The 24,814-nt window shown below is 37.9% G+C and overlaps 2 protein-coding genes and 1 long non-coding RNA gene across 3 annotated transcripts; 2 read left to right on the plus strand and 1 right to left on the minus strand.

Moving 5' to 3' along the window:
- Positions 1-6,072: 6,072 nt before the first annotated feature.
- Positions 6,073-9,467, minus strand: LOC133723031 (protein FAR1-RELATED SEQUENCE 5-like). Its single transcript, XM_062149868.1, has 4 exons — positions 7,315-9,467; positions 7,176-7,228; positions 6,288-6,363; positions 6,073-6,184 (listed from the first exon to the last, which is right to left on the minus strand). Exons 1-4 carry the CDS (start codon positions 9,465-9,467, stop codon positions 6,073-6,075), a joined length of 2,394 nt encoding a protein of 797 aa, XP_062005852.1.
- An 8,781-nt stretch (positions 9,468-18,248) lies between these two features.
- On the plus strand, positions 18,249-19,756 carry LOC133723032 (serine carboxypeptidase-like 20). The gene is made up of 7 exons (XM_062149869.1): positions 18,249-18,342; positions 18,554-18,591; positions 18,673-18,774; positions 18,881-18,967; positions 19,063-19,218; positions 19,407-19,453; positions 19,540-19,756. The coding sequence occupies exons 2-7, from the start codon at positions 18,580-18,582 to the stop codon at positions 19,754-19,756; spliced, it is 621 nt and encodes a 206-aa protein (XP_062005853.1). The 5' UTR covers positions 18,249-18,342; positions 18,554-18,579.
- Positions 19,757-21,954: 2,198 nt separating this feature from the next.
- Positions 21,955-24,008, plus strand: LOC133721632 (uncharacterized). Its single transcript, XR_009852280.1, has 3 exons — positions 21,955-22,293; positions 23,165-23,427; positions 23,519-24,008. It is a non-coding gene; the product is annotated as an uncharacterized LOC133721632 (long non-coding RNA).
- Positions 24,009-24,814: the final 806 nt, after the last annotated feature.

Consider the following 24,814-nt stretch of genomic DNA (forward strand, 5'->3'; position numbering starts at 1 on the left):
TAAATTGGGTTAGCCAAATCTCCTACAAAATTCCGTGACCATTTTTTTTTTCCAATGTAGATTTCTAATTTTGTTTTGAAGCTTTAACGCAATTTTTTTTCCTTAAATCAATAAAAATGTCTAGCACTATTTGGTCTAGTGACATTCATCTCTTAGTTATAAGAGGGTATCTCTGAATTCGACACACAGACAAGTAATTTTTGTGTATTCATAGTTATTATATTAATTAAAAAATAATAATTTATTCCACCATCAATCATATAAACAAATCTCCGAAAATTTATAGAAGAGCTTCAATTTCGAGAATGAGGCGAGGAAGAACCAAACTAGTAAGGAAGGACAAATCTCCTTTTCTCGTTGGATCGTAATTGCCTTGATTAGATGGCTAAATAAACTCTCATAGATGAACGTCGAAAGTTCTTTTTCTTGCCCTTGGGCAGGTTCCTGACCTTACAGTCCTTACTCCCTGTTGGAACCTTCTTGGTACATTGGAGGTGATCAACAGACTGCTTCCACCGCAAAAAACCTAGAGGTATGCTGGCTTACTAAGCGGTACCAATGATTTCGAGTTCAGGTAAGGTTGAGGATCACCTAGCCACACATCATCGCCGACCTCAGCCATCGGGGACACTATTTTGCTTGGGATTTGTGCATTGTTTGTTGGTGTCAAGGCAGAGCCATCCTTGAGAATTCAGAGGCTCAAGAGGAATTCAATTCACGGGACTTGGGAGTCGGGATCTTTAATACGTTAAACTTTTTCAATTTAACCAAGCGATATAAAAAAATTACTCAAACAAACTTAAAATAGAGATTTCTTAGCATAATCCGTTAATCCACATAATCCGTTAGTAGACTGACAATAAAATTTTAATCAGAAACTGACAATAAAATTTTTCCACATAATCCGTTAGTAGACTCGCTGACAACCTCAGACCAATAATCCCTGCAGTACGTTCCTCGCGGGTATTGATCCCAAAAATAGTACAAAGGTAGATACCGAAACGAAAGCCGTCCCGGATCCCAAATTTTTATCGAAAAACCTCCTGGATCCCAAATCCGGATCCAAAACTTGGTGAGTCCAACTTCCTCCCTTCCAGACCACCCAATCAAACTAAGGCCCAAGTCCAGATGACAAACTTGAGCCCAAGCCCAACGAGGTCTTCTCCTAGAATTCAGGTCAACGCAGCAAGCAAACTTTCCAACACCTGCGCACCAAAGCACCATCGCTCCACCATAGGATGAACAGTCGCCTACACCCCCACGCCCACTGCGCCTACGCCGGAGGTCACTGCTTGCCTTGAAGCCAACGGAATCCCCACCAACCGCCAACCCACAAACCTGTTGCAGAGGTCTTGGAAGATCCGATCGGAGAAAGAATGTGAACAATTTTCTCGACCACAGCCTACTCATCGTGCCATCATCGCAGAGATGATTCGACCCGCTAAGACCACCGTGAGAGAAAGGGAACAGATTCAACCCTCTACCCGGATCCCACTCCTTCCAACAACCACCGCCGCCCTCCTTCGCCGATCCAAAAGTCCTTTGGCTCGCCATCATGACCACACCAACGCCAAAACTCTCCTCAAGCCACGCTCTGCCATCGAGAACAGCAAAAGCCAACACACAGAGACCGAAGCCTGTGGGAGTGGTCAAATTTTGCTGGGCCCGCAATTAAAGCGATTAACTCCGTAGTTAGTATGGCGTTAAATTTCAGTCATGAATGCGGCGATTATTACGACAATAACTACGCACAATGATTATGATTATAAGTGCGCAATGAATGACTATCATAAATACGCAATGAATGACGGTCGTAAGTACGCAATGATTAACTGTTATTAGTGCAGCAATAATTGTCATCATAAAGTGTGTAAATAAATACATCCATAAAAGCCGGAATAATGACGGCTTGCTCCCTAAGTAAGTCATCGCCTATAAATAAGCTGCTCGACATCAAGGTAATGCATCGAATTCCAATTCATTCTACTCCACTACTAAGAAACATACTGACTTAGGCATCGGAGAGTTTTCTGCAGGTACCCCCCTCCTCCTCCAGCCGACGGTCAAACTTCGAGTCAACGCTCGAGGGAAGCTTCTCGATCGTTCCCGGTCAGCTCCCGCTCCAGTCCGCATTCATTGGTAAGTCAAACTCCTCTACGGAATTTTTCTACACCAATAAAGCCTGAAAATATCTCCATGAATGGAGTACGTTTAGGATGCGACGGCCAAGAGACGCGCCGCTCCACACAATTAGGAGCTTGAGTGAACCCAATAAATTAAATAAAAAAAGATCTTTCTTATTTTAACTACTTTAAGGAAAAATATATTGATTAAGATGAAAATCTCAACAAATACAGACTACAATGCATCAGAATTAAACTAAGTACGGTTTAGTTAGAAAAGAGCTTGTAATACCTTAAAATTCGTTATTTATTTCTTAGAATTTCCAAAAATTAATAAAATGTTTGTTAGTACGATTTCGTGCTTCGAGGGTGGAGCGAAAGTATTTCGGACGAATAATTATTCGAAACGTTTTATTTTCGAGGGGTCAAAAGGTTGACTTTTTATTCATTGAGTTTCTCTAAAAACTTCCTTCACGAAAGTCGTAGAGCGCATTGATACGAGTTCCTTAGACATGAGGCACACGTAAATCGGAGTTGGTATGAGGCATACAAAAATCTCATAAAACTTTCACTTCTTAGGGGTTTTCAACATAAGAACAACATGCACCGACTACCAGATCCACCTCCCTGATCCTCTCCCATCCATGACTCAGCTCCACTCTCTGGAGCTGGAGCTGCAATAGTCTCATTGGCTGGAGAAAGCCAAGAGATGGGTTCTGGTGATAGAGGCCTCTGACTATCGTCAGGCTCTGCAAACGCGGGATTGGTTGCATCATTCTCTTCTTTAGTATGACGCTGGGGAGCATGAAACTGGTCCAACTCTTCATTTAGCTTTGGCATGTGTGAATGCTTGATTGGTTGGAGAGCCCTCTGTATAATTTTTGTTGGTTCTTGAAATTTCCGCGAATCTGAAATCCGGTTTCTCTTCACCAAAAAGGTCTCAGTCAACAACAACAAGAAGAAAAACTAAAGTTGCCTACATAATAATTAATATTATACTTTCAATAGAAATTAGAAATAGTTTTCTCTTCTATGAGAATCAAACATTTTTTCCTTGAGCACAAAAATAAAACAAAGATATGGGCGAAATGAATTTAAATAACTTGAAAATGAATAACACCGAGTATGAATATATACCTTTGCTACATTAGTGATCCGGCGATTGTTTTGGAACACACCAGTCTCTGCATTAGCACCAAATTTATCTTTATCACGCCCTTTAGATGTCTTGCAATGTTTACCAATTTTTTTCCGAGTATGCAAAAGAAATTCTAAGACAAGGAGATTTGTTTCTGCACATAAACCCAGCAGTTGTGGTATTTAACTTATATGGATGGATTGACGGTTCTGGAAGAGCGTTAAAAACAATAACCTTGAAACTAGAAAAGAAAACAAAAGTAATTTAGCAATCTTTGCCCACTAAATAAAAAAAATGGTTTGGGTGAAAAAATTAATTGGTTTCCAATCTCAGAGTGAAAACTTTGAAAATGTTTCAGATTTCCATAAAACAGATTTTATTTTTTATTATTATTTTTGGCTTGAAACCAGAAGCTGAGTGAGGCTATACGTCTCTTTAACCCCTAGAATTTATTACAAAGGAAGGAAAATTGAAAAATTCTTCTATGCACCTACGGTGCAAGTGAACCAATAAATATAAATAAATATATATATAGAGAGAGAGAGAGAGGCCTGATCACAGGCGGACGTCCACAACTGATGCAAAAGTGCAGACGCCGCTCACGGAGGCTCGGGGCGGCGATGATGGCGGCTCTGGTTCTGTCCTCGGAGACCAGGTACATCCCGGACGTGATCGCCATCAAGTTGAGGGCCAACGTGATTGAAGTCGGAGGTCTGCGCCGGAAGTTCAACAGAAACTCCAAGCAAACCAATTTCGACTTATTCGATCACGTCCGGGGTGTCCCTGGTCTCCGAGGACAGAACCAAAGTCGCCATCGTCGACGCCCCGAGCCTCCGTGAGCGGCGTCCGCACTTTTGGATCAGTTGCGGACGTCCGCTTTTGATCCTCTCTCTCTCTCTCTCAATATATATATATATATATATACAGCAAGGTTCCAAAGAGGACGTCCTTGCAATAGGTAAGTTGCGGATGGATCAATCAAGGCCGTCCGTTGCTTTAAATGAAAACAAGCGGCTCAGATGCAAAGTCCTTGAAAACCAAAACGTGGGTCGAAGCCTAAAGCTCCAGAACGATCAACTGTAGACTCCACTTTGGTTTCATCGAAGACCAGAACCAGATCGAAATCAGCTCTCCACAATCTCTTCTCATCTCTTCAGTTCTCCAAATACTAGAAACCATCGCGGGTCGAAGCCTAAAGCCTCAAACCCACTGTAGAGTCTCCACTGTTTTGTCGATGCAACCAAAGCTCTGGTTCTCTTTCTCCACCCAAACTCCAGGTCTTCTCATCTCCACGACAAGAAACTCATCTCAGGTTGCACGAACCCAAAATCATTAACATGGCCGGAGTGATTCCCCCGGCGACGCCTGATATTAGTCCCCGCCGAACCTCCTCATCTCCTTAGTCCTCCTCACTGCTGCTGTTTGGGTTCGAGGATGATGCGGTCAACGGAGCTCATCACCGGTGAAGACCCCGATGAAGGTCCCCAAGTGGCCGTATAAGGTAAAGCTTTGAGTTTTCTGGGATTACTGAAGATTTGGGATTACTGATTTTGTTTTTGGGATTACTGATTTTTTTGCAATCATCTACAGGTGGCTTTTTGAGATGAATGTGGCTGATGAATGTGGAGATTATACTATAATTGTGATTTTGTTTTTAGTGATTGATACTATAATTGTGATTCTGCTGTTCTTTGTGTGGTGAATTTAGCATTTCTTCTATTTTTTCTTTTTGTCCATGAACTAGGTAGTGGTCAAAAACTCTGCCATGGAAGAAAAGAAAGAAAAAAGCAGTGGTTATCTAAAGTTGGGCTTCCATGGTGCTACCTGCTAAGAGATTCCAGCAAAATTGGTGAAGGCCTTCAATTTGTGAGAACAAAATCAATTGGTGAAGGCCTTCCTTTAATTTTGTTTGGTGTTTTTGTTGGGATTATGATGTTGCTGCTATGTCTCTTCGTTATGTGTTTTTTCACTTTGTGTATATTATCATATCGAGAATATTGTTATTTCATTTTTTATTTTGGCTTTGCTTTCATATATGTGTGTTTTGACCCACTATCTAAGAAGCTTTGATTAACTTATGAATCTTACTCTGATTGCAGCATGATTATGAGCTTTTTTGTATTGAGCATTTGGTTCCTTTTGTTTTGGTGATATACTTCCACAGTGCCTCATTGTTTACCCTAAAATTCCATTATTTTCTATCTACTGTCATGTTTTTTTTTTTTGGCGATCATTGGATGTTGTTTGCAGGTGTTCTTTCATGATTATGTTTAAAAGATTTGTTTGATCCATTGTAGGGAAACAAAATCTGTTTGCGGTTGCTAGAGATCAGTTGGATCATGAGCGAGGAAGACTTAAATGTTCACTAAAGATATAGTAGTAAAGACCAAGAGGCCACGTTGAAAATGTTAACAAAGAAACAGATGAATGCAAAGTGTAGGAAGTGGAGTAAGGAACAGGTCCAAACTCCAAATGAAAGTAAGGGGACTGGAGGGAGAAAAAAAAAAGGACATTGCAGTGGAATGCAAGAGGATTGAATGGCATAAGAAGAAGAAACGAAGGATTGAACACAGAGCTTTACGACTTCAATTTGTATAGAACATGTGAATGTAATGTGCATTTTCTGGAATCACAGAGCTTTGCTCTTGCTAAGCTATTTCTCATCTGTTGTACTCTACACTCTACAGAATTATAGAAGGAATGAAATGGTTCCAGATTGGAACATTTTGAGTCTAACATTGCATCATTCCACACCTCATTTTCTGGAATCATTACAAATCATCTGGAATCATTACAAGTCATCTGGAATCATTACAAATCAGCAACAATTGAGTATCCACAATTGAAACCATTACATAATTTCTTCACTATGATCCTCAGTCTACCATATAATCTTGAAATGATCCAAAATGTCTTCCAAAACCTGCAGAATCAAAGAGACAACCAAAACCTACATAATCAAACCTGCACAGTAGCTTATAAATGCAGAATAGGCAAAAAGACAACCAAAACCTGCAGAATCAAACCTGCACAGTAGCTTATAAATGCATCCAAAACCTGCAGAATCAAACCTGCACAGTAGCTTATAAATGCATCCAAAACCTGCAGAATCAAATAGACTCAATAAACTCAAAACCAAACTTGTAAATGAAGATCACAATAGATGTTTCTCAACAAACTGAAAACCAATCACAATAGGTATTTCTCAACAAATCAAACACAAGCATAGATTTCTATTTCTAAACAAACTCAAAACCAATCAACAAATGCTATTTCTGAACAAATCAAAAACAAGCACAGTAGCAATATCCCTAGAAACTGAAAACCAATTATAGTTACCTATTTCTCAACAAATCAAACACAAGCACAGTAGCTCTTTTTAATTCCTTCTTTCTTTTTTTTTGTTTTTTTCCAATTAATCACTAACAAACTTCTTTTTATAGCCAATAATCGATACCAAACTTAAGAATGATAAGTTTAGTCTACTTTACCCTCCCACGAATATTCTCATACTGCCTCCAGACATCAATAGCTGCACAAAAAACTTAAAGTTTTCTACCAATGTTCCAATTTCACTAGTATTCTGTCCTTGCACTCAGGAGCATTGGGAAACACTCTTGCCCCTATTCAAAACCAATCTACTGCAGCTATTTCTGAAAAAATCAAACGCAAGCAAAACCAAAAACAGTAACACTGTAGCTATTTGTCAAGAAACTCAAAACCAAAACCAATAGCTATTTTTGAACATATCAAACACAAGCACAGTAGCAACATCCCTTAAACTGACCAAATCAGATGCAAAATCCAAAAAATACCAAATACAGAAAACTCGAAGCTTACCTTAAAGAGCATGTTTTCTGGTAGTGAACTGATTTGTTTGAGACATTATTCTGCCAAATGAGATGATGAACAACTATCCTCATCCATACTAGTGGAACTTGAATCTCCATTTTCATCAATAGCAGGTCTACATAAATAAGCAAAAATAAAGTCATCAATATCAATCGATAAAAATGTTGCCATGAACAATAATATCAAACACAGGTATCTTACCTTCCATGAAGTGTTGGACAATTTCTTTTGTCATGTGACTGACCAAATAGTCCACATCCATGGCATTGCCTACCTTGACTGGCATTTACCTTAACTTTCCTCTTCTCTTTTCCTTTCTTCAACCTTGTCCCACACCCTTTTGCTCTCACTTGATGTGGTTCATTAAAAACATGCCGAATAGTAGCATTATTGGTCTCGGTCTCCAAATCTACTGCAGTTTGTCCACCTTCATTACTAATTAATGGTTTAATATTCTCCAAAAAAGCATCCAATGCTTCCATAAACAACTTGGTAGCCTCATCACTCACCATAACCTTATCAATTGCATATGTAGCATGCTGGAATAGTTTAGTCCTCCTTGCAAGTAAAGCTTTGTTATCTTTTATCTCCATTCCATTACAATCTAACACAACTCTATGTCTTGCAGCCTTAGTCCATCTCTTCAAAATATACTGAATAGGCAATTTATCAACATCTTGTATCTTAATCAAATATGCCAAAACATGCCGACATGGGAAACCTTGACTGTCAAACATTCTACAGCTGCATGATGCAAAATCAGATTTCTTTTCATAAGTAAGTTCACGAGACTTACAAGTATCAATGTTCTTTCGTATAACCTTAAACTGTTCTTGAGTGACATTTTCAAACACAAGTTCAAGTTTATATTTGAAGCTCTCTCTCAACTGTTCTTGAACTTCATAAAATAGTTTACGTGTATAAACCTTGGCCATATGATCTTCTATGTCAAGGGACATGACAGTTTTTGCCTTCTCATCAATATTAATATGATCCTCCTCTAACTCATAATGTCGTTGGTGAAGAAGCCCCCTCTTAAACTGAACCATAAATTCCACCAATGAATTCCACTTAGAAACATAATTCTTGAAGAAAGAATGTTGACTCTCTGCTCTTTGACTACTTGACATTCCAGCTGAGAAAACATGATTGACATATGCTGGTATCCATGATGAACGAATTTCGTATATCGACTCCAGCCACTTGTTATCACTCAACCCACTCTTCTCAATAATTTCAATCCATCTTGAGTCAAACTCCTCTCTACTACTTGAATTCCATATGCAGCTATGAAAGTCTTGGTAGGAATCCCGATATTTAATCGCATCTAGCTTCTCAGAAAATTTATTAAGAATGTGCCAACTGCAATATCTATGAAATGTTTGTGGGAGTGCTTCTGAAATGGCTTTAGTCATAGCAGGATCTTGGTCGGTAATGATCATCTTGGGGGCATTTTCTGGTGCATCTCCTGGCATAGCATTTAGAAATTCCTTGAATAACCAAACAAAAGTATCGGCTGTCTCATCATTCAAGAATGCACAAGCAAAGATGATTGTCTGCCCATGATTGTTAACACCAGTGAATGGTGCAAAAATCATTCCATACCGATTTGTGTTGTATGTAGTATCAAAGATAACTACATCTCCATAAAAGCTATAAGCTCGTCTTGATATTGAGTCAGCCCAAAAGCACCGTGTTACTCTGTTTTCTTCATCTCCATCCATTGTATAGACAAAAGAAGAATCTTTTTCTTTCTCATTCTCAAAATGCATGTACAGTAGATCTCCATCACGCCCCTTCTTCTCTTCACGACAAGTTCTTCCATAATTATACAGATCACGCTGTATAAAACCAATATTTTGAATGCCACCTGCCTGAACACCAAAGAATTCAAACTGTTTATGTTTCTCCACATTCACCAAGCTTAGTTGCTGTGATAGAACTGTGTTAACTTCTGAAACATGACGGTGAGATCTCAACAAATGTACTCTAGGCGGGCTTGTTAATGGATGGTTGTGAGCCTCAACAAATACAGAGATTGCATATCTTCCAGACTCCTTCTTTCTCACAACTGCAATTCTCGCTTTACAACCCACTTTTGGTAATCCTCTCTTACGCTTTTCTCCTTCAACTTTGGAATCTCCTTGCTTATAACAGACATATTCCTTCCTCATAAGTTGTTTCTTATCTTTGCTGGTCGCACTAGAATGACTTCTAATACTAAACCCTGCTTCTTTTGCATATCTATTGTAGAAAGCAGCAACATCATCTATTGTTTCAAACTCTTGGTATAATTTAGGCATCAACTCTGCCTTTACTTGAGGAATATAAACTTGATCATCCTCTGACTCCATTTATTTGAAACTGAAAAGCACACATAAGATCAACAATCGAAACAAAAACCAAACTCAGAAACAGAAAGAAGAAAAGTCCCAAAATATGGAAAAAAACCCGCCTAGAGTGAGTGGAAATCAAACAAATCAGAAAAGAGACAGAATCCATACTGTAGATCGAAGTCTCTGCTTCCAAGTCTTCAACTTTTGGCGCGAAAACTCCAAGGGATGTCTGGACCATAAGAGAGATGCAATTTTCATGAGAGAAAGAAAAAAGAAAGATTCGGTTGCAACAATCGTGCAACCTGAGATGGTTTCTAGTATTTGGAGAACTGAAGAGATGAGAAGAGATTGTGGAGAGCTGATTTCGATCTGGTTCTGGTCTTCGATGAAACCAAAGTGGAGTCTACAGTTGATCGTTCTGGAGCTTTAGGCTTCGACCCACGTTTTGGTTTTCAAGGACTTTGCATCTGAGCCGCTTGTTTTCATTTAAAGCAACGGACGGCCTTGATTGATCCATCCGCAACTTACCTATTGCAAGGACGTCCTCTTTGGAACCTTGCTGTATATATATATATAATGAGGAATCCCTTTTTTGGTCATTTTAATATATATATATATATATATATATATATATATATATATATATATATATATATATATATATATATATATAGAGCCGATCTGGAGCGGACGTCCGCGAAGTTGGAAAAATGCGGATTAAATGACATGTCAGTCATTCATTGGTTGAGTTGCTAAACTCATTAGCTTGCAGCCTCACCCACTACTGAGTCATCTTCCTAACACCCAAGGATCGATCTCATAGCCCAGAGAACACCAAAAACGTCTCAAATGGCCTATGTTTGTTCTCTTTAATCTAAATTATGTAAGCTTGCTAGCATCAAACATCTACAAGAATGGAATAGAAAACTATTCATTACGGAGTAACTCATGTAAAGCTTTCTAATTGAATCACAATCAAGCAAATGCAAACACATCTGTAAACCCAATCATGAATTTCCAAATAATGGAGTTGTGCCCAGAAACTGATCTCATAAATTAGAAGAATCCTTTATCTGAGAAACTGATGCCCAAAAAATAGAGATGTCATGCATCTGAGAAATTGATGCCCAGAAAATCCTTGATTTTGTAATCGAAGATTAAAACTCCAAAAGGGACGTCTTGTATCTAAGAAACAGAGATTAGGAGAGAAGTCTAAGGGAGGACTTGTATCTGAGAAACAGAGATTAGGAGAGAAGTCTAGAGGAGATCAGTACCAAACTACCAACCCAAAAGAAAAGAAAAAAGAAAAAAGAAAATCTTCTATGTCGAGCTTCATGAGTGAGATGCAACCATGAAAACTTAATGGCCGGTGAAGGACTAAAATTTGAGATGAGTTTGCTTTTTTCTTCGGTCCGCCTTGAGAAAAAGACCAGATCGAACCAGCCACCCTGCACGAGTTCGACTGGTTCTGGATCCTTCAAGAGCTTAGATGATATCGGTGGGACCCACATAATAATCTTTGAAAATTAAGTTGGACACTTTGAAATTTCAACAACCAATCAATGACTGACACGTGTTTGATCCGCATTTTTCAAGTTCGCGGACGTCCGCCCCTGATCCTTGCTGTATATATATATATAGGCAACCTTTTTTAATAATAAAAATATATACTCGATGTTATTCAGCCCTCCATTTTTGTTTGTGCAAGTGCATGTTGGTGCACTAAACACTCTCTTAGGAAAATTACAAGAGGTGACAAATTCAAACCTCCCAATCCAAAATAAAGCTATACAACAACTAGCAACTACCTACTAAAAACAAAATTTTGAGAGATAAAATTGGTCACTATTACAATGAGCATGAGTAAACGAAGGAGCATAAGACCAAAATATTTTACGATGTAAACATAGTGTAACTGAGCTAAAGTTGTGAAACATACTAATTATAAAAGTTAATTGCTCTAATTTATTCAAATCATGGAAGAAGTTTAATAATGAAATCCCTCGATAATAATGAAGAATTCATTTGAGTTTGAATCCGATGTTGGACCATTAAAAGCCCAAATGAAAGTATATATCACTACTAGAATTTTGTTAATAGACATCAGTCCAGAACCTATGTAAAAATTCTAAAATTCAACTGATTCTTAGTGGGCATAGAGAAAGATCAAGATTTTCAGACATCAGTTTTTAGCCGATGTCCAAATTGAGTCTATACATTGGTAGCATACGTAATTGCGATGTCCATTCTTATTAAACACTTCACTTTTTATTGAAGTTCACATGTTATATATGTGAATGTGAATATATCCTCCACATAACTACTCTTTGAAATCAAATTGAATAAGCTATTTTTCTCAAAATCGATTTAGTTCTCTTGTTAGGGAGAATATCACAAATGATCACTCAACTTTTACCTAGCCTATTCGACACTTTGGTCACTCATCTTTTAAATATATCACTTTGATCATTCAACTTTAACTCTGTTATTCACTTTAATCACTTCGTTAATTTTTCTCATTTAAAAAAAAATTATTTGTCACAATATTAATAATATTTTCGTCCACCCAATTGTGAAAAATTGAGAAATTTGTATTAGAATGATTGGGAGAAGTGATTAAAGTGAGATAAAAGCTTGGTTGACTAAAGTGATTGACATAGTAATAGTTGAGTGACCAAAGTGATATATTTGAAAATTGAGTGACCAAAGTGTCGAATGAGTCATAGTTGAATGACTATTTGTGAAATTATCCCCTTTTTTTATAACATCGCTTTCATATTACTTATCGATTTCTATTTGGATATTTGACATTAGTGTTTATTAAAAAATCGATGTTAGGATTCTTTTCAGACATGAGTTTATATTTAGACACTTAAAGAGTCTGCGGGATTGGTCTTTTCTTTGTCTAGTGCTTCTTCCTCCATCCCAATCTTCGAGTTCTTACGACTTTCACAACTTTGGTTCAATGCTCATAGATTCATTAGGTGCAGTGGCTTCCTCCTCCGGAACCTTGGCTGAAAGTAAACACAAATGGTTTATTTAGGGAGCCAAACCGTACGGGTTTCGACGGGATTTTCCGTGGATAACTCATAAAGGAGCCTTTATGGATGCCTTTGCATCACGGGTGAGAGTTTCATGAGCCCTAGATGCAGAAACTCTTTTATTCCTCGAAGCAGTTCAGATTGCTAGGCTGCGGGAATAGTAGTACTTCTGGCTGGAGTCAGATTCAACAATGGTGGTGTGATTTTTTGCGTCCCTAATTTTGAACCCTTGGTGGTTACGTATTAGGTGATCAAATGGAATGGCAACAGCGAGTCAATTGCAACTTTGTGTATCCCACGTCTACAATGAAGGCAATATCCTGGATGACAACTTAGCTTCAGTGCTTCACATGAGGGTAGTCATGTCTGGGACTCCCTCCCTCAGTTCTTGGCCCCTGCGTTTGGTCGGGATTTCAATGCCTGGCCAGCTTACCGGTTTAGATAGGTGCTCTTCCATGGACTTGGCTATAAAACTTATCTATGGTTAGTGGTTTATGATTAGAACATTCTATTTCTTTCGGTTTGTAATGTTTTACTTTTGTGGGTTCAGCGTTGGTTTTTGTGAAGACCCGAAATTTCATTAAATAAATTCATGTAATTCAATAATTGTTTGGATATTTGAATTATGAATATTGAGACTATTTCGTAAGTCGTTGTACGAGAATTTGGTTTCAATTCGATTTTATTCGAAATACACGTTTTAGGGGTTACGAAGTTTGACTTTTTATACGTTTAGATCCTGTGAGAACTTCCTTCACGAAAGTTATAGAGCGCGTCGATACGAGTTCGTGTATATGCGGAACGCGAAAATCGCAGTTAGTATGAAGAAGTTATCACATTCGGAAAAAGTTTCTATTTTTGTATAAAGGATGAACTTTTGGGAAAATTGCAAAAGAGCCCGGATTTCCCAAAAAGGAAACCCGAGCTCTCTTCTCTCTCCTCTGATCGGCAATCGCCGATTTCCTTCCACCGGCCATATCTACCTCCACAGACCACCAATCCACGCCAGACCATGTCCAACGTGCTCGCCTCGACCTTGCGCAGCTGCCAGTGGCAGCCTTGAGCCGCGGCACGACCTGTAGCGGTGACGGGAAGCTCGACCCGATTTGGGTCCAAGATCGAGTCAACGCCGATATCTCGAGTTTCCGGCCACCAATCTTCGAGATTCTTGGCTTGTTGAACTCGCCTCAACCCCCTGATCATGCTCCAAGAAGGATCGCACCTAGAGTGATCGATTTCACGTTGATCGGAGCTTCACCGATTTCTGGAAATTTTCCGGCCACCTCGACTGGTTTTAGGTAATTTCGATCCCTTCCCATAATTTCTAGCTTACATGCTAGTTAGAAAAGTTGTTCAACTCGGTGAAATGAAGAGGAGCAGCCTGGCCCCGACGCCATTGGCGGCGGCTCTGCCTCTAACTCCGGCAGCATTTTCCGGCTACTTCCGGCCACCCTAAGGGCAGTTTCTGCCCATTTTTATGTTCTACATGTTGAGACGATCATTTCGATATACAATATGTAATTTTTGGAGATCGTATGATTAAGTTATGAATTTTACGATTTCAATCGATTTCGATCGTTCGATTTGTGATCTGTGAAGATCGGATCGTCCGATAGACTTTTAGTTTTGTTATATTGATCGTATGACTGTTCCGATGACTTTGTGTGGTCACGGATGAAGATCCGACCGTTGGATCTTCGTATATTAGTTAAATAGCGATTCATGAGAGTCCGACCGTCGGATTGTTGTATAATTTAGAATCTGATCCTTGGATCGTCGTTTTAAGTATGTTTATGAGTTGTTGGCTAAGTTAAGAACATATTGGATTAGGTGATTGACGGATTGATTTGGCGGACGATTCGTGAAATCGTTGTTTGAGCTGTTAAGAAGACGCAGTTGGATTAGAGGTGAGTAAATCGCACATCGTTCATTTACGAATCAAAATTCAGTGATTTATATTCAATTGTGAATGTGTGGAAATTGTTTAAGAAATAAAGATTTGTTTGAAATAATATGAACTCAATCGACTATAGTTCATAGGTCTGCGGCTCACAGGTAAGAAAATGAATTTAAGTATAAAATGAATTTATTGTTTTAATGCATGTGAACTATAGTTGGTATTAGTGGTCATTCCTGTGAGGGTGACTACGTATATATATATATATATATATATATATTTACGTGAATTATATATTGGATGGTATGACACTTGGTGAAGTATTGATTTAATTTGATTTAGTTACTATATCGGAAATTACTCATTTGAAGTTATAAATTATTGTATTTATCGAGTTCATTTTGATGATGAGTAATTTGGGTAAAGTGTGATAATTGAGTCGTATGGACAATTTAACATTGGAGTCGAATATTCTTATCACACCAATGATTGAGGCAATTATTATCGTAAGAATGAACCTTGGCCGAGGTGATAGGTTACGATTCAGTTGGAGCTCTAGTCTGTCTGCCATTGTACTTCTTGGGGATAACTTCGAGTTATCGAGCCCTTGAGTGCAACGTACTGCTTGGGGGATGACTTTGTGTTATTGCGCCCTTGAGTACAATATACCTCTTGGGGGATACATAGTATTATCGCGCCCATGGTATATTTTTGGTGTAAAAGAAAGTGAGGTTGTTCTTTCTTAGTCGTTCAGTGGAACTTGAATTGATAAGAAAAGTTTAGTTGTTTTCTTAGTGATCGATCATTGTGGGATGTGAGTTGATTGATGCTTGAAGTGACGTTGAGCACTTCCATTACTTATGCTAAGAAATGCTTGAGTTGAAATTGTTAACTTAAATTGTGCAATTCTTAAATTTACTCATACGAGCTTTCAAAAGCTTACCGGGTTTTGTGTTTGCAATCCCGGTACACTATTCAAACTGTGTAGCGGATAATCCTACAATTCAGGAGAACTAGGGCGGTGATCGTGCGGTTTAGAGTATTAGTATTGGATTTACAGCATTTGTATTTGTGAGGTGAGTTATGCTCATTTGAGCCTTACAATTTGATTTGGTGAGAGTGTGCTGTAATAAATAACTTGAGGATTTGGTTTATGTAATATTGAGTGGTGTGAGGTATGGTTGTTTAAAAAAATTCAGGATATTATTTGTATGAGTTGTTTTATTTCATGTTTCGGATTTGAGTTTGTTATTCAAAATCCGGGGTGCATGTGACAGTTTTCGTCCTCCAGGCCATTTGCACTTCTTTGTTATCAATGATATTTCAGGAAAGAACAAACTTAGTCATCTTGCTGCTTAGTTTAAAAAAAAATATTCTAATAAATACGTTATGAAATTGAAACCAAATCCAATGTTTTAATACAACAATCATTGGGATCCTAAATTTGAATCCAAGTTGTTGCAGCCAAAGGAGAACCCATATATCAAAACTCAAGCTCAATGCACAGGGAGCCCAAGTACAAAGGTTATTTTTGTCAGCTAATTCACCATGGCCACCGCTATTGCAATCCACTCATAGAAAACTTCGACGAGGTCTCTCAATAGAACAACCAACAATACCACCACTGTTCAAACCTAGGATGCAAGGAATCTGATGAGAACTCCAATAACGAAAACTGTGTATCTGATGCAGAAGAAACTAAACCGCCTTGGTAGGACTGCACCGCTATAAAGCCCTGCACCAAAAACATTCGATTCACCACCCACTACTAGAATAATGTCATTAGACATTGCCACTATTAAATCGGTCAGGATTGCACCTGATGTTAAAAAACATGTTAACATCAGTTTGTGAAAAAACCGATTTCCATTGGTATTATAGACATCAGTCACCAAAGAAAACGATGAGAAAAGTTTCATTCCAAAATAAATAAATAAAACGCTGAGGGACTAAGTTTTAAAGTTTGAGAAACGCGGGGACCAATTATTTCATTCCCCCCCCACACTTAGTATTTTTTTTCCGCTTTCTCTAAAACTGTCGAACCCTAGCTATTGACTTCAGCAGCTCATTCACTTCAACTGTTGACCTCATCGTTCTCCAAGCTGACCTGCGTCGAGTCCCCGTCCCCGTCCTCCTTCTCCAACCTGAAGTGCTCCAAGTCCCTCTCCGACCCAAGCCGACTGGAGCCGCCTCCGACCTGACCCGAAGTCCTCGACCTCGCTCTCTGACCCGTGTTCCCCTGCCTCGCTCTCTCACCCCGAGTTCCCTATCTCGTTCTCCAGACCTCGAGCTTGAGATCTGATCTGACCTCCAATTTATCAGCGGACCTGAGCTTGTCATTCTCCAACTTGAGCCAGCTCTAGCTAGTTCTCCAACGTCTAGTCTCGTAGATCCTCTCTCTCTCTCCTCTTCGTGACCACCAATACTGATTCCCTGTCCAGTTTTGATCTAAAGTTCAGGTTTTTTGTTTAATTCTTATGTATTTGAGTTGGGTTTGTCTTTGAATGGCTTAAATCTGTGGTATTTTGAGCTGGTGCCTGTTGATTGTGTTTGATTTTAGTTCTTGCACATGTTGGCTGTCAATCTGCAGAGGAAGATCCTAGATTGAAGGTTTTCAAGAATGAGTGGTTTGAAGGCAAGGACTGTCTTGACATTGGCTGCAATTCTGGGATCATCACTATACAAATCGGTAGTTATTCTTGCTTATAATGATCGTCATTGTGTGTTATGAGTTTATTAGCTATGTTTGTTTCTTGCATGTGACGAATTTGGGGTTTTGGTGATGCAGGAGTTTACGGTTGTGATATTGGGTTTATGATCAACAAGGAGAGGGAGACAAAATTTTAAATTACGTTGAAGAGAGCAGGAGACCTGCAGGTTTGGTGTTATCTATTGCTGTATTCTTTTTTTCGACTTTGTAGGTGGTGAGAATCTCCATTTGAATTGATTGTGGAATTGATTTTTGTTTTTCATTTTGTGTTTGTTTTGGATTGATTTGCGAATGTATTTGCAGCAACAGGAGGGAGAGTGGGTGCTTAAGGGTAAGTTTCATGGATCATTTTCTTCTGTATCTTTTGTTTGAGTGGTTAAGAATGATTGGAATTTGGGAAGTAGATACTCAGGGTCTTCTTTGTTTATTAGAAGAGCTGGCACAATACTTGGGAGCTCTTCTTTGTTTATTGGATTGGTTTTTTACTTCGAGTGGTTTGGTTGGAGTTTATAACTGTTATCTTCTATCCAATCTGTAGTTTTGATGTTTAATTAGAGACAGATAAAGAAGCATACTAAATCGTAGGCCTACCAAAATAGGAACAAAATAGTTAGTAAAAAAAAATAAGAACATTTGAATATTACTAATCTTTATACACCTTTAGATGTGTTTACAGTATGCCCTAAACACTAAAATAAGTATACCTTTAGATGTGTTTACAGTATGCCCTACTATAATTATGATCTGCATTACAATGGAAGCATACCCACTATAATTATGAATCCATATTCATGGACCAAGGTGCAAATTTTTAGATTTCAATCCACTTTGTGCTTATAAAAAAGTTATGCATTTGGTGCTTAATTATGTTTTGGATTTGGGCTAATCTAATTCATTCAAATCCTTATAATCATGTAGGTGGCCAACATAATCTTTATAGATGCACCAGTTGGTGGTGGGTTTTCATACTCTACAACCTCGGAAGGGTACTATACTTCCGATACAAAATCAGCTGCACAAACCTATACTTTCTTAAGAAAGGTAAGGAGAAAAGAATTACAAGTACTTCTATTTGTGCATTTATTTTCATGTTTCTGAAATCTTGCAGTTTCTCTTACTCATTTCTATGATTTGTGAAACCGTGGTTATATGCACACCCAAGGTTTCAGGGAAATCAACTGTACATTGGTGGTGACTCATATTCAGGACTTATTGTTCCCATTCTTCTTAAGAATATACTAGAAGGTAAGTCTCTTCATATTCAACGCAGAAATATTGGCATCAATAATGCGCACACGCCCGATTGAAAACTGTTTATTGATATGGAACCTATAGTGAATCATGCACTACTTAAGAGGTCACAGTCGGTCAAATGTATGAACAATAGTATTGTGTTGTGAAGGAAACAAAAAATTCTCTTAATTTAACTTCCTAAACCTTGGATACTGCATTGCAGGTTTAGAGTCTGGGTCAAGGCCAAGAATGCAACTCCAAGTAATACACTATCTAATCTCATTTTAGTTTTCCCCTAATTCATTTCTTTGGCAATGTATAATATGATTTAGCTTGAAATAGGGATACTTGCTTGGAAATCCAGTTTCAGATTCTTTTATTGATGTAAATGAGAGAATCCCATATGTTCACCGAGTGTCACTCATTTCAGATGAAATCTATGAGGTGCATAATAATTTTTTACTGCTCATTTGAAGTATAATATTGTCAGCATCTGTTACATACTTACATTACTTTTGACGAAGTTTTAACTATACCATGCTCATTGTAGGCTGCTAAAACTAATTGCAGTGGGGACTATGTCAATGTGGAACTTAACAATACACTTTGTGTTACTGCTCTTCAAAAAATTAAAGATGTGAGTAACATTACTACTTTTTGTTTTGATAATGAGCACTGTCCTAATTAATCACGTAGTCTGAAACTGAAAATTCATTCCCTTTTAACTTGCAGTGTCTTCTACAAATAAATCTTGCACAAATTTTGGAACCCCAATGTGCTTTTGCATCTGGTAGAACAACTGAGTTGGAGTGGGATCTTAGAGCTCGAGAAGCAAGTATTATGGATTACCTCCTTTCAGAGTCTAAGCTACATGAATTGCATTGCCGAGTAATAACCATTCCTCTGTTTCTCACATGACTCTGCTACATGATATGGAATTATGGATTGTCTAACATAAGCTTTCCTTGTTTCTTACATGACTCTGCTACATGATTGGAGGACTATGCAATTAGTAATTGGCTTTGTAAATCAGGTGTTTGCTTCATAAATTGGAGGTGTTTTTGGAAATTTATTAGTGGTCATTTAGTTCAGAAATTGGAGGTGTTTTTGTAATTGGAAGATTGTATTTTTAGTGACATACAGTGATTGATTTTTGTTATGTTTGTTTTGTCATGAAGATCATTGATCATTGATTTATGAATTTTGCAGTTGTGTAGATACTTTTCACGAAGAGAAGAGCAAACGTGAAAGAAGAAAAGAAAACAAAGCTTTGACTATGGAATTGTTGGCTGTGGCATATTCGTCCCTTGTAGCCAAAATGGAGGAGATTATATATAGGTTGGTCATGCTGGAATTTTCAGCCACACAGAAGTATTCTCTTGCATCTAATTCAACTTACAATGTGGAAGAGGCTGGTGATCTGTAAGGCAGAAATGGAGGAATGTATAGATTTGATAATGGAAGAATTAGAGAGTTTGTAAGAGTTAGTGAAAAAGTTTGTGAACCAGCTTTTATGATATGTAAAACGATAGCATATTCGGCAAACATTATAAGATTGTGATTACTACTCTTATCGCCTAAACCCGCAGCATCGCGCGGACGTACTTTCTAGTATGATGTCTATCATAAAGTTGAAATCAGTTTTAACCATAAAAAACTAATGTCTAGTAATACAGATACATCAGTTCCAAAATGAAAATCGATATTACTGAAATATACAGACATCGATTTTTTGTCGAAAACGATATGTTATTGAGTACCAGACATCAGTTCCAAAATGGAAATCGATGTTACTAAAGTATAAAGACATCGATTTTTTGTCGAAAACGATATGTTACTGAGTAGCAGACATCAGTTCCAAAATGGAAATCAATGTTACTAAAATATACAGACATCGATTTTTTGTCGAAAACGATATGTTACTGAGTACCAGACATCAGTTCCAAAATGGGAACCGATGTCTGTAACAGTATCAGTCATCGGTTCTTAAATCAATAACGATGTTAAAACGCAAACTTGTGTTGTGTAATCTATATTTCTTTAAGCATTAAATACAATAAAATGTGGGTTTAACAATAGTAAAACATGTAAGTTTGTTATCATTTAAACCTATTTACATCGATTTATAATTAGGAACCGATATCTACACGAATACTAGACATCGGCTAAAAACCGATATCTGCATTTTCCGGATCTTTCTCATCACCCACAAAGACATCGGTCGGGTTTTTGTTTCTCATCGGTTTTTAGCCGATGTCTGGGGCCATAATTCTAGTAGTGACCAATGACCCAAAGAGGGCTACCACTCCAAATGAAGATGCTTGATCAATTTTGAGGCTAGGGAAGAACAATAACATACCAAGTAAGTCACAGAAATATGTGTGATCGATGAAGAGTGTACAATTGTCTATTTCAGTTTGCATAGAATAACATTGCTAGTGAGTTACTTGCAACAATTTGATCTAGTTTTTTCAAGGTTGAGAATTGCTGTAATTGAGTGATCGATGGTATGCTATCAATGTTGATGCAGATTGGTTTGGTGTAGTGTTCTTATTCATTTTTCGATCTAGCTGTTTGGCTTCGACCAAGTTTGGGCTAGCAAACAGTCTCTTTTTGCTAATGATGATGCGTGAGCGTCCCAACACCATGGGGTGTAGTCATCGGGGCGTCCCTTGACCTGACTTCTTCTCAAACGCTGTGGACGAGGAGAGCACCAACCTCGTCACAAGGTTCTTTTCTATGCCTTACGGATAAGAACTTTTGTTGTGATCTCTTGCATCACGAATCGATACTCAACCTTATAGGTTGAGCAGAGCAATCACTGAAAAGTAGGAGGAAGCACAGGGTTTGCTAAAGGGTGACTTTAGCTTCGCTAGTTTGCTGGGGCGTAACCCTAGCTTCGCTGGTTTCAACTAGGTTGAAGGTTTGCTCCGAATAGACTTTGGATAATCTGTGTGATTAGTTGATTGAGAGGTTGTCTTGTTTACCCTTGAAACCTGGTATATGTACCTAGGGTTTTGGTGGTTCCTTGCCATAGAATGATTATTGAATGAATATTCCTAATTGGTTTCTGCTACGTGAATCCTATAAGGGCTCGTTTTCCTTATGGACTCTAGAATGGGTGAAGCAGTAACCCAAAACCATAGTAGACTCATTTTAGGGATATATGTATCGGACCGCTACGCTCGATCCTCTAAAGGATATTGCCAAAAATATTTTTGGGCTCAAACACTATTTGAGTCTTCACTTAAGTAGTATAATATAGTTTTGTGCACTTACTTACTTGTAGTATATGTACTACGGATATTTGTCTTATGTTTTATATTGTTGAAGTTAGTTTCTGATCAATTCATCCATCCATACTATAAACAATTGTAAAGTTTGGTTTCTCAAGTTTCACCTAATTATGAAATGCCTACAATATCCTCATAACTAAAATAAAAATTTATAATCAAACTACATAATTGTTATTATGGTAACTAAAAAAAATAAAAAATAAAAAACATAAGTATGAGAAGATTGAAAAAGTGGGTAACAAATAAACTTATACGTTCTTCCTCACCAATAACACGTAGGTCGCACGAATATAAAGCTAGTTTATAGGCTGCGTTTGGGGGAGGTTTTCAGCTCCTGTGCTTATAAGCAAAGCTGAATTTGGTTTTTGGTAAACTCTGTAACAACCTGCTTCTATTGGAAGCCCTGGCTTTTTGAGAGGAAAAGTGGAAGCCTGCTTCTGGCTTCCAAAAGCCGTGTGGCTACTGTAGCGTGAATTAATGTACTTTTCGAAATACCAATGGGTACCCTCATGAATTTGGTGTAATTACACGACCCAACCTCCACCCCTACCGAAGAGACGCCTCTTCTCTTCCTCAACTCTCTGTCTTCTCCGTCAACTCTCTCTCTCGGTGCTCTTAAGATGTCGTTCCTCCATCTTCGCTCTCCCCAATGGTCACCTCGAGTTCGGTAAGAGGTTTTTTTCGTGATTTTGATTTCATTTCTCTCTGTCCTGAAAACCTAAAATTTTGGGTGGATTGGATTCGATAAAATTTTGGGTTTTGTTTTGTGATGAGAATAGATGAACAAGTGAGATTTCACAAGATGGAAGCTGGAGTCTTTTGTAGCTTTATCTTGTCAAATGTTTTTTTTTTTTAATTTTTTTTATATAGATTTATGATTGTTGATGGTTCATATCCATTTTCTTGTCTGCAAGTTTTATCTGGAATACCCAGTTTCCAGTTTCCACACTTCCATTCAAGATCAAGACTTTATAGATTTGTTGGGTTTGCGATTTTATATGAGTTGCAAGTCTTGTTTTTGCAGAGTTGAATTCTGAAATTTTATGTTGAAATCCTACTTAAAGTTCACATCAAATGGATATGTTTTCATAATCAAAAATCACTATGTTCCATCAAAGTTAGCAACTTGTGTATGATCCATTAAAGTTTAGATCAAATGGATAAGTTTTCAGAATCAAAAATCATCTATGATCCATCAAAGTTAGCAACTTGTGTGTGATTTTCTTGCTTGGATTGTCCATGAACTTTGTTGGGTTTTCGATTCCATGTGAATTTCAGGCTTTGATTTTGCGTAATTGAATTTATGAACTTATGTTGGGAAAAGTTTAGCAACATGATATTGAATGTCTATTGTTTTGTTTGACATTTTGGTGGTGAATTGGTAAGGTTCATGTGGTCCGAAGACTTGTATATGTTGGTATTGAGTCGAAAATGGAAACTTTATGCAACTGTGGAAGTTAAGAATCATTAGTAAGTCATGATGCATTTTGTATTTGAAGTCATACTGTGGAATAACATAGAGCAAGCAACTGTATTAGGTGAATATCCAAATGGCCTTAATTTGAATAGGAGCAAAGCAGCTTCATCCAGTGCATACGATTCTGTAGTTTCTCGTGATGTCAAACATATATGTCCATGATGGGGCACTTGGTTCATCACTCAAAGCTGGTGCAAAAGTTCGCGTTATAAGTGATAGCCCATCTGCTGTATTGTCACTTTCCAGCATTCTCAGGGGGACTCCCACCCGTGTAGTCTCTCGTGATTCTCGTCCTTTAACAGTTTATATGGCTACTTCTATAAGGTGTGTTTTCATTCTCTCATTTTTATGTAGATGATATGATAGCCACAACTCATTTTTACTATGTTATTTATACGTGATATATATGCTGCAGTTGCTAGTGGGAAGGATTTGGAAGAAACAGGGAGTCAGGATGATGAGCTTTTGGATCTCAGTTAAGATGATTTTTTTCTAAGTGGAAGCTCTAGTGATGAAGCAAATGAATGGATAGATAAGAGTACAAGGGAACAGGCTTCTAGTACTTCTAAGAAAGCAGCATCTGGCATGTCCAGTGACGAGAGATCAGAGACAGATTTCAGCTAGAGCTTTGATGCCTGCCCCTCGGCATCAAGTAATTCTCGCTCAAGTTCAGTACGTGCTCAATCAAGATTCAGTCCTTCATCAAGAAAAAGTTCACCAAAACATGCTGAAATGTCTACATCCAGCAATACATCAAGTAGCAGAGGTGAAATGAAGCTAGATGATACTGATTTCGCCAATTTTGAGCTTTGTTTCCAAAGAGGGAAACCAATGTTACTGGACTCGTGATGATCTTTTATTTTATAGTTTTTAATTTTGATCCTTGGTTTGAGCTTGATATAGAAGCACAAGTATTCCGTGCTAGCTAGTTATGTATAGCATTAAATAAGAAATGTTACATGCCCCGGGTAGTGGAATGGAGGTGGTTAACCACCAAAGATTTTATATGTAAATTCTAAAGGTTACTAATCGTTCAAGTTCTTCACAGGAAAGGAAAAAAAAAAAACAAGAGCAATGCAAGTACATTAGATGACCACATAATTAAGGCAAAAATTCTTTCATGTCTAAATTGGTCATTCTACAAACAAAAAGCACAAGCCAATTTTGAGTTTACCAAACACTTTGCCACTGACAGCACTTATAAAAAGCCAGTTTACCAAACACTCAGCTACTTTGCTTTTTAGCCACTTATTTTCAAAAATAAGCAAAAGCCAACTTATTTTAAAAGCACAGCCATACCAAACACACCCTATATAATCTCAGCATAGTGGTAAGTTCACATTCTACTCGTATCTCCTCTCTTCAATGACTGTTTTTAATTTTCTTATTTTTTGGTTTTTGTCACTTGTTACATAACTATGATGGTTAAGGGAAGAGGTTTTGTCGACTGTTACAAGAACTATTAATATTAATAAATTTTAATCATTTGAATACAATTGAAATGATAAATTTTGAAAGAGAAAAATGCACAGAAAGTCCCTCAACTCTTGTGCACCGTCATTGTTCTAACGTCTCCGTCAAGGAAATCTAACGGATGTATGTCATCAATAGCAAAATAAGTGTTCAGGTATCACATTGATAGCATCGGGAGTGTGCACAAGAGTTGAAGGACTGTTGGTACATTTTTCTAATTTTGAAATTAGGAAGACTA

Source organism: Rosa rugosa, chromosome 7, assembly GCF_958449725.1.
Source record: "Rosa rugosa chromosome 7, drRosRugo1.1, whole genome shotgun sequence".
In the NCBI taxonomy this organism is placed as follows: domain Eukaryota; kingdom Viridiplantae; phylum Streptophyta; class Magnoliopsida; order Rosales; family Rosaceae; genus Rosa; species Rosa rugosa.